Genomic DNA, 17,370 nt, shown 5'->3' with positions numbered 1-17,370 from the left:
TAATAAAGAATTATTATATGTTTTATTCGATAAAAAACGATAAAAAGAACTAGTTAAAGGCAAAAAGAACCCGTTATATGCAGGCCTCCATACCAATCTTACGACTCTACTCATCATCCAACTATCTCATTTGTGGGCTTAATAGAATTCAAGACAGGCCTATAACAAAAAGATCCCCTTAGATTAAAAAAAATATATATAAATTTCTTCGGAACACAATTTAAATTACCTTATACAGTATAAAATACAACTTTATATATATAAATTCTGTTAATATAAAAGTAATTTTTAATTATATTACGATTTAGCCTAATATACCAATTTTACGTTATAAATAAATAATTATTACCTTGTTTAAAGAAATAATTTGTTCCGAAATGCTAAAATAAATGGTAAAAAGTAGTTTTAAATAACTTAAAATCTTATAAAATGAAAACACCATTTTTAATCGGGTTAATATATTTTTTATCATTAATTTCAAATTATATAGAGCNATGGGGTCGGACTTAATGAAGATTTTATTCGTTATTAGTATTTACAACGTTTTATAAAACTCATCTCTTCCCTCAAAATTAAGCTTTATGCCATTTTATAATAAATAAGAATATAAAAATAATTTATAATAAAATCTCATAACAGATGGCGCCATACACAATTTTATTCATTATAATTAATAATGTAAAAGTTATTTTTAATAAAATCTCATGAGAGTGGGAAAGTTACGCAACTCGTTGCTGGAATTCTTTTTTTCTTATCTCTTCTTTCGTTTTTCATGTTAATAGTGTAGTGTTTTTACTACTATTGCTTTACTTTTCGTGAAAAACGAACGAGAGAGATCGTAACAAAACTGAGTTTATTGTCTTCCTCGCGTATATGGTACAGTTCTTGACGATGCGGCTAATAAAAGAACAACTAACAGTCAACGATCTTACTGGGTGAGTTCGAACTTGTTCCAGGAAGTGATGATTCGTACACCCGGGGTTCGTTGCTTGTTTTTTTACGACGGTTAATCTTTTAATACTAGTTTATTTTATTTTAACATTCACCTCGGATGAAAAGTCGGGAAAGTACAAAGGATAACTGCGAATTTTATCGAAGTTTCATCAGAGTTTATATATTTTTAATATAATTTAAGTAAAATGTTTTGTTTTGTACTTTATTTACCCGTATTATTATTATTATTATTAAAATAGTTTCAAATTGTGAGACTCACCAATAATTTAAATTTTCATAAAGAAAATAAACCTATATCCAAATATCCCTTGTAAAACACAGTAGTTACGTTCGGAAAAAGTGCCGTGCTATATGAAACAAGAGACTAATGCAAAACATGGAATTCGGTTCCAAAAGTTAATACAAGTATACTATTGTTTTTCATTACTAAAAGAAATACATTAATTAAAGCAATCAATAAATAAATAACAATCACAATTAAAAGTATAGTATTACGTGTTAACATTAATTTTCTTTTTACGTAATATCGTAATTTTCTGATCTTTTCTGTTGATCTTAATCAGAAATATCAACAACAACTTCATTTTCTTTTATTTTCATCATAAAATTTTTATGAGTGACAAAATAAAAATAGAAATGTTATTCATCGAAAATTTGTTCTAGCGGGTCGCTTTTGTTCAGTCGAGTACCGAGCGACTTTTTTTTCCAGATTTTGTGTTCGAATACCGAATTGTTCGAGTACCGAGATACCGCCTTTCGTTCGCCATCTTCAATGCGAAATAAACCATATAAACTGATGTAAAATTTAACAACAAGAACAGTCATTTTTATTCTTCAAACTATTTATATTATTATAAATAATTTTAAGAATAAAATAAAATATTATTTATAAATTTATATTAGCTGTAGCCTATAATAAATTATGTAAAAAATGTTTTTTTTATTTATGTTTAAATTCACTAAGGTACTGTAATAAGAGGCTTAAAAGATCGGTCCGTATTACCTCGGATAATTTGGCTTATACTGTATATATTGTGAAATAATATGTTTTATTCTTAAGAATTTTATCATTTTGTCACAAACTTGGCAAAACATTATATTGATTATGTAAAAAACTAAGCCAATTTTGTTTGACCTAACTAAAATCTCATATAATAAACGGGCTATAAATGACCTATTGAGAAATCTCTTTCGAATGAAAAATGATAAACTAAAATATCTTTCAAATATACTATAAGAAAGATGAGATAAACATTTTTTGAATGAAATATTCGAATTGTACTTCGAAAATGTTAGCTAAACATAAAAATACGATACATTTCGCACGTAAACTTAATTAGAGAATGAATATTATGGCTTAAGTTAGTGAGTTAGTTAATTTTGAATAGTGCAGTATTTGACACCATTCAAAATTAAGCATATCGTGATAAAAGATACATTAAGTAATTTCATTAAGATATTATTCTCAATCTTCTATTAATTATTTATTTTAATTAAGAATTATACTAACCATAGTCACCTAGATACCTACCAGGCCGGAACCTAATATATAGTGATGTAACAAGAGGAGCGCATATTGTAAATAGTTATTCCTGTCCAAAACTCTATATTTTGAAAAGCAAAGTTCATGTTTTGTTAACATTATTTGGTAATATAATTTAAATAGCTCCAGATTTATTAAAATGTCAAAAACTATTGAAATTTCAGCTTATGTACTGTACTGTACTTAGGTTATTTTATAAAATTTAATATCACATTTCTATCAGTAAATTGTCATAAATATTGAAGGCCTAGAAATTACTTATCTTGATCTTCCTTCTTGTGTTATGACAAAGAAATGACAAAAAGTTCCTATCTTGAGGCAGCACAAACAAGATTGATGGCCGAACGGCCAAGCGGTCAAGATGACAGCCTGCCGCTCTTGGGAATCCAGAATCGAATCCGGACGGGTCGAAATTTTTCACGAGGTGATACATCCGGATATGTTGGGTCCCGGTCCCTCACCACCCGGCTGCCCCATTGTGGGCCTGGCCGAATCCATAATGGGCTTGCTAAAAAGAATGCCCACAGAATGGAAAGAGTTAAAATATATATTGCTTTTATTTAGTGTGGCAGCTGGTAGAAAAATAAATTGTATAAAAAACGTAAATCTAAATGATCATATTTCAAGTCGGCAAATTGTTCAATTTTAATCACACAGTCAAAGAAAAGAAATAATACTTCCCCGAGACGTTCCGATTCAAAATGGCGTCGAAATACAATGAAGAAAAGTCGGAATTTTTGGAGATTTCTTCTTCGAGACAATGTCCAATAGTAGGAAAAAATAACAATTGGAAATAATTGTTAGATAAATGTGACGTCTCATGCATATTACGTAGAAATTTCTACGTCAAGGCATTAAACTACTACTACAGATGTCCAATATTATGTATAATTTTCAAAGATTTACCAGTTTATTGCGACGATTAATTCAGAAATTAATAAATACACGAATTAGAAATTTATATCAATGTCAAATAATTGACATCTCACAACCTGCTATGTTATATTAAAAAGGTTATTTCCCCATCTTTATTATATTAAAAAACGATTAATTCAGAAATTAATAAATACACGAATTAGAAATTTATATCAGTCAATTATTTGACATTGATATAAATTTCTAATTCGTGTATTTATTAATTTCTGAATTAATCGTCGCAATAAACTGGTAAATCTTTGAAAATTATACATAATATTGGACATCTGTAGTAGTAGTTTAATGCCTTGACGTAGAAATTTCTACGTAATATGCATGAGACGTCACATTTATCTAACAATTATTTCCAATTGTTATTTTTTCCTACTATTGGACATTGTCTCGAAGAAGAAATCTCCAGAAATTCCGACTTTTCTTCATTGTATTTCGACGCCATTTTGAATCGGAACGTCTCGGGGAAGTATTATTTCTTTTCTTTGACTGTGTGATTAAAATTGAACAATTTGCCGACTTGAAATATGATCATTTAGATTTACGTTTTTTATACAATTTATTTTTCTACCAGCTGCCACACTAAATAAAAGCAATATATATTTTAACTCTTTCCGTTCTGTGGGCATTCTTTTTAGCAAGCCCATTATGGATTCGGCCAGGCCCACAATGGGGCAGCCGGGTGGTGAGGGACCGGGACCCAACATATCCGGATGTATCACCTCGTGAAAAATTTCGACCCGTCCGGATTCGATTCTGGATTCCCAAGAGCGGCAGGCTGTCATCTTGACCGCTTGGCCGTTCGGCCATCAATCTTGTTTGTGCTGCCTCAAGATAGGAACTTTTTGTCATTTCTTTGTCATAACACAAGAAGGAAGATCAAGATAAGTAATTTCTAGGCCTTCAATATTTATGACAATTTACTGATAGAAATGTGATATTAAATTTTATAAAATAACCTAAGTACAGTACAGTACATAAGCTGAAATTTCAATAGTTTTTGACATTTTAATAAATCTGGAGCTATTTAAATTATATTACCAAATAATGTTAACAAAACATGAACTTTGCTTTTCAAAATATAGAGTTTTGGACAGGAATAACTATTTACAATATGCGCTCCTCTTGTTACATCACTATATATTAGGTTCCGGCCTGGTAGGTATCTAGGTGACTATGGTTAGTATAATTCTTAATTAAAATAAATAATTAATAGAAGATTGAGAATAATATCTTAATGAAATTACTTAATGTATCTTTTATCACGATATGCTTAATTTTGAATGGTGTCAAATACTGCACTATTCAAAATTAACTAACTCACTAACTTAAGCCATAATATTCATTCTCTAATTAAGTTTACGTGCGAAATGTATCGTATTTTTATGTTTAGCTAACATTTTCGAAGTACAATTCGAATATTTCATTCAAAAAATGTTTATCTCATCTTTCTTATAGTATATTTGAAAGATATTTTAGTTTATCATTTTTCATTCGAAAGAGATTTCTCAATAGGTCATTTATAGCCCGTTTATTATATGAGATTTTAGTTAGGTCAAACAAAATTGGCTTAGTTTTTTACATAATCAATATAATGTTTTGCCAAGTTTGTGACAAAATGATAAAATTCTTAAGAATAAAACATATTATTTCACAATATATACAGTATAAGCCAAATTATCCGAGGTAATACGGACCGATCTTTTAAGCCTCTTATTACAGTACCTTAGTGAATTTAAACATAAATAAAAAAAACATTTTTTACATAATTTATTATAGGCTACAGCTAATATAAATTTATAAATAATATTTTATTTTATTCTTAAAATTATTTATAATAATATAAATAGTTTGAAGAATAAAAATGACTGTTCTTGTTGTTAAATTTTACATCAGTTTATATGGTTTATTTCGCATTGAAGATGGCGAACGAAAGGCGGTATCTCGGTACTCGAACAATTCGGTATTCGAACACAAAATCTGGAAAAAAAAGTCGCTCGGTACTCGACTGAACAAAAGCGACCCGCTAGAACAAATTTTCGATGAATAACATTTCTATTTTTATTTTGTCACTCATAAAAATTTTATGATGAAAATAAAAGAAAATGAAGTTGTTGTTGATATTTCTGATTAAGATCAACAGAAAAGATCAGAAAATTACGATATTACGTAAAAAGAAAATTAATGTTAACACGTAATACTATACTTTTAATTGTGATTGTTATTTATTTATTGATTGCTTTAATTAATGTATTTCTTTTAGTAATGAAAAACAATAGTATACTTGTATTAACTTTTGGAACCGAATTCCATGTTTTGCATTAGTCTCTTGTTTCATATAGCACGGCACTTTTTCCGAACGTAACTACTGTGTTTTACAAGGGATATTTGGATATAGGTTTATTTTCTTTATGAAAATTTAAATTATTGGTGAGTCTCACAATTTGAAACTATTTTAATAATAATAATAATAATACGGGTAAATAAAGTACAAAACAAAACATTTTACTTAAATTATATTAAAAATATATAAACTCTGATGAAACTTCGATAAAATTCGCAGTTATCCTTTGTACTTTCCCGACTTTTCATCCGAGGTGAATGTTAAAATAAAATAAACTAGTATTAAAAGATTAACCGTCGTAAAAAAACAAGCAACGAACCCCGGGTGTACGAATCATCACTTCCTGGAACAAGTTCGAACTCACCCAGTAAGATCGTTGACTGTTAGTTGTTCTTTTATTAGCCGCATCGTCAAGAACTGTACCATATACGCGAGGAAGACAATAAACTCAGTTTTGTTACGATCTCTCTCGTTCGTTTTTCACGAAAAGTAAAGCAATAGTAGTAAAAACACTACACTATTAACATGAAAAACGAAAGAAGAGATAAGAAAAAAAGAATTCCAGCAACGAGTTGCGTAACTTTCCCACTCTCATGAGATTTTATTAAAAATAACTTTTACATTATTAATTATAATGAATAAAATTGTGTATGGCGCCATCTGTTATGAGATTTTATTATAAATTATTTTTATATTCTTATTTATTATAAAATGGCATAAAGCTTAATTTTGAGGGAAGAGATGAGTTTTATAAAACGTTGTAAATACTAATAACGAATAAAATCTTCATTAAGTCCGACCCCATTCGAAATATACATAACCTCCCACTATCTCCTCATTCCCTCAACCTTTAAACACGAAAATTTAATACTATTAATGCCCCTAATACTCCTACATCCCTGCATAATTTCGTTTCTTCATCATTACCCCATCCTGAGATATTAAACGAAATACAGTAGATGCCAAAATCCTGGAGGATAAAATTTGATATGATTCCAATATAATACTTTCCATGTTACATACATAGCAAGGTTTTCCCCAGGGAAAGCAAAAGGAAACTTCAATATAGGTTTTCCTTCTGATATTTAAAAAGTAATTTTATTTATTAAGTATTTAGATTCATTTTCTTATTACTATTTAATCTTCATTTAATTCGTTTAATTACAATAAAATACATACCATTATGCTCTTAATTTATTATAATTAGGCTACTTAAACTTTTATCTATATATTTGAGTGATTTCTTCTACAATTTCCAAAATATATAAATATAATTAAAATGTTCTGTAGAGTACATCCAGTTAGTTAAATATTAATAACTTTGCCATCATTAGACCCAAATCCACACAGAATAATAACTTGCAAATAGGGTTTGTGATGGCTCTATATTTGGTTTAAGGACAGAAATGTTTTGTGACAATTTATTAATTAAAATTTCACTTACTTTACCACTTGAAAAATAATTATAAGAGTTAATACTCCTATGATTAAGCATTTCTTGATAATCATAGGCTTTACTTTTGATAAGATATTCAAATATAGATTGGTATTCCGAAAAGTGGCCATTTTCTTATGTCATTATTCCACGATTTTATAATACTAATTGATGAAAATAAATTAGAAAATACGAGTTTGTAAAAGAAACTATACAAAAATCCGAAAATTTTGCATTAGACTTGAATATCATAGAATTAAGTCTAATGCATTGGATGCATCATGCATCATGAATGAGTGAGTAATCGTGTAAGACTATTCATTCATAGCTTTTGTTTAACTATTCGAAGTTCTGTTTAAAGAACTACATTATTTACTTGAATTATTAAAGTATTTATTAAATTTTATTTTATAATAAAATATATTAAATTTTTAAACTATTTAAACTTTATAGCTACAATATAATCTCTGCTTATCATCTAATATAAAATTAATATCCAAATGTGTATATATTCTATTTAATTGAAATTTATCTTTACTTTATCTCCGTCAAACTCCAATTTCCAATCTAATTTCTTAAACTTTGTGCTTAACGTAATTAGAATTTATATCTAGTTTAATTACACTAAAACAATTAAAAGAAAATTTAATTATATTATAATTAAAAAAGAAACTTTAAAGTATTAGAAAATAAAACTTAAATTTTTTACTTCACATAATTTGAAAGTAAACATCCCAAATATAAATTTTACATTTTTAAATTGATTTAAAATCAAGATTTTTAACTTTTCATTTAATATATTTTCTACGCTAAGTTTTACAAATAAGTCAGAATTATGTAAACATCAGAAACAATAAGAATAGCTGAATACACTGAGTCATGTCATGTTATTGTTTGTAGCTATTGATTTTGGAAAATACCCATTTTAAGAAATAAACTTTACACGTTTGTCATGCTCTTCCATTATCTATGTCAGAGATATTACAATAGATAACACTTAACAAAACTGTTATAGCGCTGTTCAACAACAGAGATAGAAAGATGTGCGACTATACTCATCAGTTTGGAGTTATCGTCATTGGTGATAGCGCTTGTGGTAAAACAGCTTTAGTTAAACGTTTTACAACTGGCACGTATAATCCGTCTTACGATTCTACGATAGGTGTCGATTTTGCTTTAAAACTAGTAGAAGTAAATAAAGTCAAAATACGTTTACAAATATGGGATACCGCAGGCCAAGAGAGATTCAGGTATAGTGTTATTCGGGCTTATTATAGTTATATGTTTTACTTTAGCTAATGACTCCATCAGATTTGTTTTAAACTCGAATATATGCACTTTTATTTAAAAAAAAAAACTTTCTGATACTTTAACATTTATACGATTATTAAATAAACTGAATATTTTAATACAAAATATTAATGATTGTGTTTATATTAAATAATACGTAATAATATTTTAGAATATATCAAGAAATTTCGTTTCTATTTACCATATTCTTAAACTTTTCATTATATGTACTGTACGTTTGTGTTTTTAAATATATTTATCTTCATAAATAAATAATTTAAATCTGTACATGATATATTTTAAAACACATCGATTATCATCATTTTTAGGTCAATATCTCATGCTTACTATCGCAAGGCATCTGGAGTATTCCTTGCTTATGATGTCAATGATAGAGTTAGTTTCCGACATATTTTGGACTGGTTAAAACAAGCAAGAAAATACACAGATAATCCCATTTTTCAGGTTGAAACATTTTCTTTCTTTTTTTTTNGCATTCGAATACGCACGTGTTTTTATATAATATACATGTCGAAATTCCCCCCACTGAAGGGAGATGGCTTACGGTAAAGAACTCTGTTTCTATTTATACGATTTTAGATGCGGGTTTTTGCGTTTTTGATTGCGTTTTAATAGGGTACGTCAACAGAATGTACAGTACACTAAGAAGGGATTTTTCGATATTCCCCGCGGGGGAGAAAGACAGAATTAAGACTTACCGCGAAGAACTTGGCTTCTATTATATTATTTTAGATGCGGGTTTTTGCGTTTTTGATTACGTTTTAATAGGGTACGTCAAGAGAATGTACACTAAGAAGAATTTTTTCGAAAAATTTCCCCCCACGGGGGAAGTGTTATACATTTATAATAGATACATTTTGAGCCACAACAACGCGTGGCGGGGTCTGCTAGTTATGTAATACCTGTACAGTAAAACATGTTTAAACGTAAGCTTTGCGATTGCAAAACTTCGTGTTTGCATTTGGCAATTTTACAATAAAAATGATCGCAACTGCGTGCATTTACTTGATATAGTTTAAAAATGGAAAAAAGAAAAAAAAAAGAAAGAATACACTAAACTGTTCAAACGGAAGCTGCCAAAGCGGAAAAAAAATTGGTATCGTGCGATTCCGGTTTATGCACGTTTTACTGTGTTATATACTAATTTGTAAGATAAGTATATAACAACTAATAATAGATAACTATAATAGATTTGATTTAATAGATAACTATATATAAAAACATTTCTTGAAGTTTTTAACATTTAATTTCAAATGGAATTCAACATAAATTATTATCACAGAAAAATTTAATGTTTCCATTGTGTCATATAATCAAACTGATTAGAATCTAATACGTGTGTCGTCGTAAGTTTAATCAGTGTCATAAAAATATTAAACATGTCATGTTTAATATCTGTCTAATTATAAATCGATTATATATGGATTTAAAAATAATGCACATTTCGTAATCTAAATAGAATTTTTAAAGTCATTTCCTTCATTTATAGTTAATGGGAGAATCTTATTAAAAAATAATACACTTTAACTTCACAACAATAAAACAATATTTTATCTTCATATGATTTTTTTTAAAATTTTCTTTTTGGTTCTCCCCAATAAAAGAGCCTTCTTTCCATACTCATCGTGGATTTGGGTCATAATGGGTGCAGTCGGGTAATAAGACAGACCGAACATATCCCACAGGATGAGTACTAAGAGGGCTTTTTTAAAAATATATGAGCCTAGATCTATTGAAAAATTTCGATACAATATTCCTAATATTCAGTATTCCCGCTGCACAACGCAAAACTGATTGTTTATTGTATGATTCCTGATAGTTTATGCCAGTTGTGTAAATAACTTTCAGCTGAATACATAAATTTATAATGACTATTTTCATCAGCATGTGCTAATAATTCACTTAATTTTGCTCATTTCAAAGAGAATTTAGTCAGAAAATATAAATGTTACGAAAGAAAAATATCAAAAATTTATTCCAGAATGTTCTAAATTATTTAATAAATTATTATAATCATTAATTTAGATAAGAGATAGCGCCTGAGGTATGCCTCTAGTGCCAAATTACTTAGTTTCTAATTATTAACTTTAGCATAATAATAGCCTGATTAATTAACGAGAGTTTGGATTAGTATAAAAAATATGAATGCAGAAAAACTTTTTGTATTACATCATTCTATGTATTTTTAATTTAGAATTTTACTATATTATTATTATTATTTGTTTTACTGTATAAAAACAGACACTGAAAAAACATTTGATGATATTTTTTTAGTTTTTATTACCTTCATAATTAAATATGTTGTGCTCTTGCAAACTTTTTTTCTTCCGAATCGTTTGAAAGCCCTAATATGCCAACGACTAAAAAAATAATCTAGTGCAAGTTTTTTAATTAATTAAATTTATTTACAAAAGGACAAAAGAAAACTTCTGTTTGTGAAATACATTATAAAATTTCTTTAATATTATAAATTAATTTGTTCAAGGTATTATTCATTAGATAAAGAAGCCATTATCTATATTAGTTTTATATTTCGCCTCTGTATTAAAAATCTATTTTGCTTAATATCTGTATAGAATTTCAGAAAATTTTATGTAAATATGAAACTAACTCCGGGGAAGAAACTAAAATTAAAATTGAAACTTTTAAATTAAAAGTAAACGAAAATTATCAAGTAAAGAAAGAAATTTCATTGAGATAAAACAATATCACATCCTCTTATCGTTTAGAAGTGCTTCTTGTAAAATGAAAACAATTAGAAATAATTGAAAGTATATTACTTTCTATATCTTAATTTTTCATTTTTAATATTTTTACTTTTCCGACTCTATTATATATAGTCTAACATTGAGAAAATATGATTCAAAAACGACCCCCCTCAAAATTTTTACATTTTTGGACTTCAAAGGGACCTGAAGCATTTCGAGGTTCCCTGAGTCCAAAAATGTGAAAATCTTCGGGAGGGAACCATTTTTTGATCGATCGCCGAACTTCCTTCTGCTATAAAGGCCTATATATTGTAACCGGGAAAATAAAAACGGAGCTTAATCTTTTATTGTTCTATGCCAGTACGTACTTTTGAAATAGCTTCCAGAATTTAGTATTTGCTTTTAAAGCATGAAAACAAACAAATTGCACTTGGCATTTCCATCAAAAACAAAAATTTGATCTCTTTCCCCGATTCACTATATTCATAAAAAGTACGAAAATAAAACTTCATTTTCAAATCTCTCGCGCTTTTTTCCCTCAAGCGGTCATCTAAGTAAAAACTTATTTTAAAATACTTAGTAATTTAAAATTATTTTAAATGTTTTAATATATTTAAAATAGGCCTAATTTTCGTACAGTCGAGCACCTGCAAGATAGCTGCGTTATGTTCCCTTATCCGAAGTAACAAGATCACTCAGAGGATTGTTAATGGTATTCGATTCGCGCCACTTTATCGTGTCTTAGGTGCTTTGCGTAACTTTTACAATACACTTCAAAAAGTTAACTTTACTACACTTACATGATATTGGTTTCCATTTTTACATTATCAATTTTGTTATTCTATCGAATAATCAGTAAAAACAGTATATTTACCAGTCACATTATTTTCATTTATATCCAGAAATACATAGATCTAGCTGAAAAGATGCGAACATTCTGCTTAAAATTTTCTGGTTATACTATTGTCGAATGGCACGTACTGTACAGTATAAAAACGAATAAGTACAGTACCGCCTTAAAGTAGTGTAAACTCCGAAATCTAGTCGTTAATCACTTCTTGCCTCGCGTCCTCTCGAGATGAGGGTGTATGTGATCCGCGCTGTATATTAGAAAACTGACTAATGGAAGATTTCACAAAATCTCACTATTATAGTATAGAGAGCTCTGTTGCCACGTGCCCTGGTCGATCACTGTACCGTGTGATTAAAGATAGACTCTTATAAATCTTCTCTAGAATAGTGCACCCTTATGCGGACGGTTATCCAGTGCTCTGTTAACAGGAGTTTCACTAATGTAAAAGACAGGAAAGAAAATCGGAGTGTGCTCTTTCCGTTCGTTATCCGGTGTTAAGTGGACTCGACTGTATAAACTAAGAAATTTTGTGTTCAAAATTTCTTAGTTTATACAGTCAGTGTTTTATAGTATTTAGGAAAACTAAATACTATAAAACACTAAATACAATAAGTTGTAATTTTATCTAAAGGAAATTGTAAGTTATCAAATATATTTTATCAATTTAAGTACTGGTTGCATTAAATAATTTTGATTTCAGAATTATTGCAGGTAACTTAAGTAACCTTATGCAATTGTAGATATATTAGATTAATCATTTTAAAAAGTGCTTTAAAAAACTGATATATTATCTTCAGCTTCTTATAATAAGAAGTTCTCGACATTATTCATAAAATCTATATTCATTAAATCTATTTAATTAATGAATGGATAAAAATCGTTTTTCATCAAAACATTTTGAGAAATGTATCTTATAAAACTGTTCCACTTTTCTGTGAATAATTATATTAAAGATTTAAGAAATAGCTGATGTAAGAAACTGAAGATAAGATATAAAATAGAATAAGAAATATGACAAAATTCGCTTGCTATAATTATGTTTACTGGTTAGAATTATATACGAATAAAGACTTAGAATTTAAAGTTATTTATTTCTATACTTAACTTTAAAAAAAAAAAAAACCACTTAAGTAGAATTTAAAGAATATGTAACGATATTATGGAAGAGCTTATCATGTGCTGTTTTTTAATAAATCTACAATCGTTCACAGGAAAGAGAAAGTTTTTATAAGATAAATATTAATAAGTAATTAGTAATGTAATAAAAAATATTGACATTTATCAATATTTTATGACGTAAAAATATTTTTATTCATTCATTAAATCTATTTGCCAAAAACAAATATTTCAAATACCTTAAGCGAATTTATCAATAAATTCGGTTATTTAATTCGAAATGCTGAACTATTTAATAAAAGAAAAAAAAATTATCAAAAAAGGAAACAGTTTTGTCACGTCAGGATAAGACAAGCACATTGCCACTTAAAATAGATTGTGTTGCACAACATTTCAAGTATAGAAATTACTTTTCACAGTATATCACACAATAAAACCTCGTTAAATTGGAAGTTGAAGAGATTAAAAAAAAACCACCCCGACTTCAAGTTAACGAGTTTAATATCCGATTTTCTCAAATTTTTCTATGGCTGGGAAATTTTATTCCCGTTGATGAGCCGTTTCTTAAAAATCTGTTCAGATTTATCACAAAATTGTAATCAGTTTACGGCGCTTTTGAGTACGTTGCCAAGGCGCTCCCTTGTGTCTCGATCAAAACGCCAAACGTAAGGCAATTAGCCTCTTTTAGGACGACAAAGGTTTATTTTTGTTAGGACTAAAAACAAAATTGGTTTTAATAAATGTACCTTAATAATTCTCGAGTTTCTAGTGGGCTAGTCCAAGGGTGGGCAACCTTTTTTATAACATGGGCAAGAATAAATTTTACGTTTTTTACGCGGGCCATAGTAGTTAATTGACACCTTGTGACCTGTAAATTTTTAGTCTGCAAATGCGAAATAAATAAATAAATAATTAATTAATTACTACAGTCGCCCCCATAACACTGTTGATTATTCCGTTTTATATGAATTCCATGTTGTATGAGTCACTTAGATTTTACAAATGCGTGTGCCGGGCTGTGAATGGCTCACCTATTTGTAAAATCTAAGTGACTTTAAACACAATATAAACAGCACTATGTAGTGCGATACAACAGACATTACATTTTCTAATTGAATAGCTTTTGCACGTAGATTTTCTTGATGGATGATGCGATGAGATATAATTTAGAAAAATTCTGTTCTCCCATTTTTCGTTTGAATAAGGAAATGACTCCCTTATTTTTTCCTGTCATTGCTGCCGCAACACTTCAGAAAATAATATTCAATTTAAACTAGACGAATTACATCGAAAAATATTTATTAATAATTTCTTCTAAACCTCTCGCGGGCCGTAGCTGGCCCGCGGGCCGGGGATTGCCCACCGTTGGGCTAGTCCACCATTGTACCATAGAGATTACTGAATAGTTACTATATCGGTACATTTACATTTCTTCACTTTTCTAAATTCATCTTCGCTATCTTTGATATGGTCATTAGCCTTAACTTCGCTCTTCTCAGTGGTCTCATCTTCATTACAATACCTTCATAATGTAAGTAAACTCTAACAAAAAAATCTAACTTGCAGTGGTAAAAAACATCTAAATTTAAGGTAAAATCACCGTTAATAGGTAACTGTACAGTACATATAACTGGAAGAGTCACTTTCCCGTATTAACGAAATCATGTTAGCCTGATCATTGACACAGCAATGCACTGCTCTTATACTCCTAGGTGAAGTAAGCAAGAACATGTAAGAGCGCGGTATGCTCTTATAAGCGAAGCAGAACACGTGTTTCAGTAACGTAAAACAAGTGATTTTCACATATAAGAGTACGGAAATACGATAGTATATATAATAGCTCCATCTCTGAATGTCTTCTTCGATGGTACAATCATAAACTTTCTTTTCGCGACGTCTCTACATTTTTGTAATTGAAAAAACAATTCTTTGTAAGCAATATTAGACTATACCGGTATAATATGCTGTTTATTTTAGATACCAAAAATGTTAATAAACAATATCCTTGACGAAAGAAACGAAAACACTGATAAAAATCATAAGAGAAATCTTCGAAAATAATTAGCTAGCGCTGTAAACCAATCTTTCCGATACTATTTTTCATTTTGTTTTGAGATTTCAAATTTCTGATAATATAGTCGAAAGAAGATTATTTCATTCTTTTGCAAATGTCTACTTTTATTTAAACATCGAGCTAGCATTCAAACGAGACTATTGTAACTTTATTACATTAGATGCCTCTTATTTGACGCATATTTGGAGAATGCTTGGAAATTTATTTGATCGTCATCCATTAAAACTAAAAAATAAATCTATCTTCATTTTTTAGCATTTAACTCAAGTTTAAAAATCGCACTCCTAGCAACAGTTTATTTTAAAATATTCAGAATTTATCTACACCTTTATCACTTATTACATTTACGATCGTAATCAATACAATTAAACTGATTTTAAAAAAATTTATCGACTAAATACAGATCTGCATTGATGTAAAATTTACAAATTACAGTAATCGTTAAATTCAAAACTACATTTAATTTATTTTTGAATTTAACAACTATTATAAAAACACAAAATGTGTATTTAGACTTAATGTTATAAAAATGATCCGTCTTACATAATAAAAATTTTAGTCGGTTTATATTTACGAAAAAATATCAAATTTCATATTTAACATTGAGCGTAAAAAACAACCAGATTCGAATCCCGAAATTTTTCAGTTTAGTTAGCTTGTTTGAAAAATGAGGATGTAATCTCACCGAGGGTATTATAAAGCTTTTCAGTTTGGTATTGGATCCTCAGAAATATTCATGGATAGCTTAGGCCAAATATCTCGAGCCCCTCCTTCATCCAGACATCCTATGCTTAGTCAGATAAAAAAAAAAAAACATGAAAAAGCCTATCTTAGAGTTCAAAAGGACGAAAAAGATTTTTAAAAATCCAACTAACGTGCACCAAAAGGTTTTAATTAATTAAAAGGTTTTAGGTTTATTCTTATATGGCAATGCAACACATGGAACTGCCTGTTGGAGGATTTATTCTGCTATGGTGGAACAGAGGATTTATTCTGCTATGGTGGAACAGAGGATTTATTCTGCTATGGGAGAAAATTTCATTTAGTATTGTCAAATAAGGTATCAGCAATGTCTCCACACCTGTTGAAAATACTTGATGCATTGTTACACAACAGTAAAGCTCCCCTATTTGGAAATACGAGCTGAGCTGGGGTTTGTTACAGCAAAGTCCATTTTTGAAATTAAATTGCATCTGTAATAATAATGGATACATGGTATGTCGGATATGTTTTCATTTGATTACTATTAAAATCACAGCATTCAAATAAAGACTACTTTAGCATTAAGCAACTGAACTAAACAATTTTTATATTACCAGAAATATTAAAAATCGTATCATTTTAAAAGGATAAAAATAATGACAATCATTTCTAATCAAACCTGCATGGTATAGTTTTATACTGAATGAAATGCTATTATCTTCATTTAACTTATTTTGAAAATGTTATGCCATTTCTGTTTTCGTACTGGTAACTTACAAAATAATTTGTATTAAATATATTTTTAATGTACAAGTTTCATATATTTCACTCATGGAAAAGCTGTTTATAAGAAAAACTAAATTTCAAAAACTATCAGATAAATTTTTATCAAAATTGTAATCATTATGATAAAGATGTTTTCCAATTTAAAAAAAAAATTTATGTCAGTATTATTTTTTCCTCCTGACTTTTGTTATCTAAAATTATTTTTGAAATTTTTTAAAAGGAAACAATTGCTAGATGCTTGAGTTTATTTTAAATACTGTATTTATAATGATTCTTAAAAATTTCATAGGTTGTTGGGTGCAAAGCTGATTTGAATAATAGTCCTGAAGTATCTACAGAAGAAGGAAGACAGTTTGCAAAAGTTAATGGTTTTAAATTTTTTGAAACATCTGCTAAAAACAATTTGAATGTGGAAAAACCATTTGTAACAATGGCTACAGATATCTATAAAAAATTCGTACCCATTAAAAATACACCTGATACACACTTCAGCCAAATAAATCTTAAACCTAAAACCCCACCACCACAGAAAACATGCTCTATCTGTACTTAATTTATAAATAAATAAAATTTAATAAACTTTTATAAACTTTATTTTATAGAATATTATAGATGTG

General features: G+C 28.6%; 1 protein-coding gene and 2 long non-coding RNA genes across 3 annotated transcripts; 2 read left to right on the top strand and 1 right to left on the bottom strand.

Moving 5' to 3' along the window:
- Nucleotides 1-781: 781 nt before the first annotated feature.
- On the bottom strand, nucleotides 782-1,624 carry LOC111628862. The gene is made up of 3 exons (XR_002757241.1): nucleotides 1,450-1,624; nucleotides 1,214-1,380; nucleotides 782-1,080 (listed from the first exon to the last, which is right to left on the bottom strand). It is a non-coding gene; the product is annotated as an uncharacterized LOC111628862 (long non-coding RNA).
- Nucleotides 1,625-5,443: 3,819 nt separating this feature from the next.
- LOC111628863 lies at nucleotides 5,444-6,304 on the top strand. Its single transcript, XR_002757242.1, has 3 exons — nucleotides 5,444-5,618; nucleotides 5,688-5,854; nucleotides 5,988-6,304. It is a non-coding gene; the product is annotated as an uncharacterized LOC111628863 (long non-coding RNA).
- A 1,779-nt stretch (nucleotides 6,305-8,083) lies between these two features.
- LOC111628860 (ras-like GTP-binding protein YPT1) lies at nucleotides 8,084-17,315 on the top strand. The gene is made up of 3 exons (XM_023372717.1): nucleotides 8,084-8,453; nucleotides 8,823-8,958; nucleotides 17,043-17,315. The coding sequence occupies exons 1-3, from the start codon at nucleotides 8,245-8,247 to the stop codon at nucleotides 17,304-17,306; spliced, it is 609 nt and encodes a 202-aa protein (XP_023228485.1). The 5' UTR covers nucleotides 8,084-8,244; the 3' UTR covers nucleotides 17,307-17,315.
- Nucleotides 17,316-17,370: the final 55 nt, after the last annotated feature.

This window comes from Centruroides sculpturatus, unplaced genomic scaffold (assembly GCF_000671375.1).
Source record: "Centruroides sculpturatus isolate CEXI.00-Female unplaced genomic scaffold, Cexi_2.0 scaffold359, whole genome shotgun sequence".
Taxonomy (NCBI): domain Eukaryota; kingdom Metazoa; phylum Arthropoda; class Arachnida; order Scorpiones; family Buthidae; genus Centruroides; species Centruroides sculpturatus.
The sequence above is the reverse complement of the archived record's forward strand: the minus strand, read 5'-3'. Positions and strand labels throughout refer to the sequence as shown.

Bases quoted from the DNA above. Each gene is read 5' to 3' on its own strand.
- LOC111628860 (XM_023372717.1), top strand. From the start codon at position 8,245: ATGTGCGACTATACTCATCAGTTTGGAGTTATCGTCATTGGTGATAGC. The intron at 8,454-8,822 runs GTATAGTGTTAT...CATCATTTTTAG, and splicing joins GCAGGCCAAGAGAGATTCAG to GTCAATATCTCATGCTTACT. The intron at 8,959-17,042 runs GTTGAAACATTT...AAAATTTCATAG, and splicing joins CAGATAATCCCATTTTTCAG to GTTGTTGGGTGCAAAGCTGA.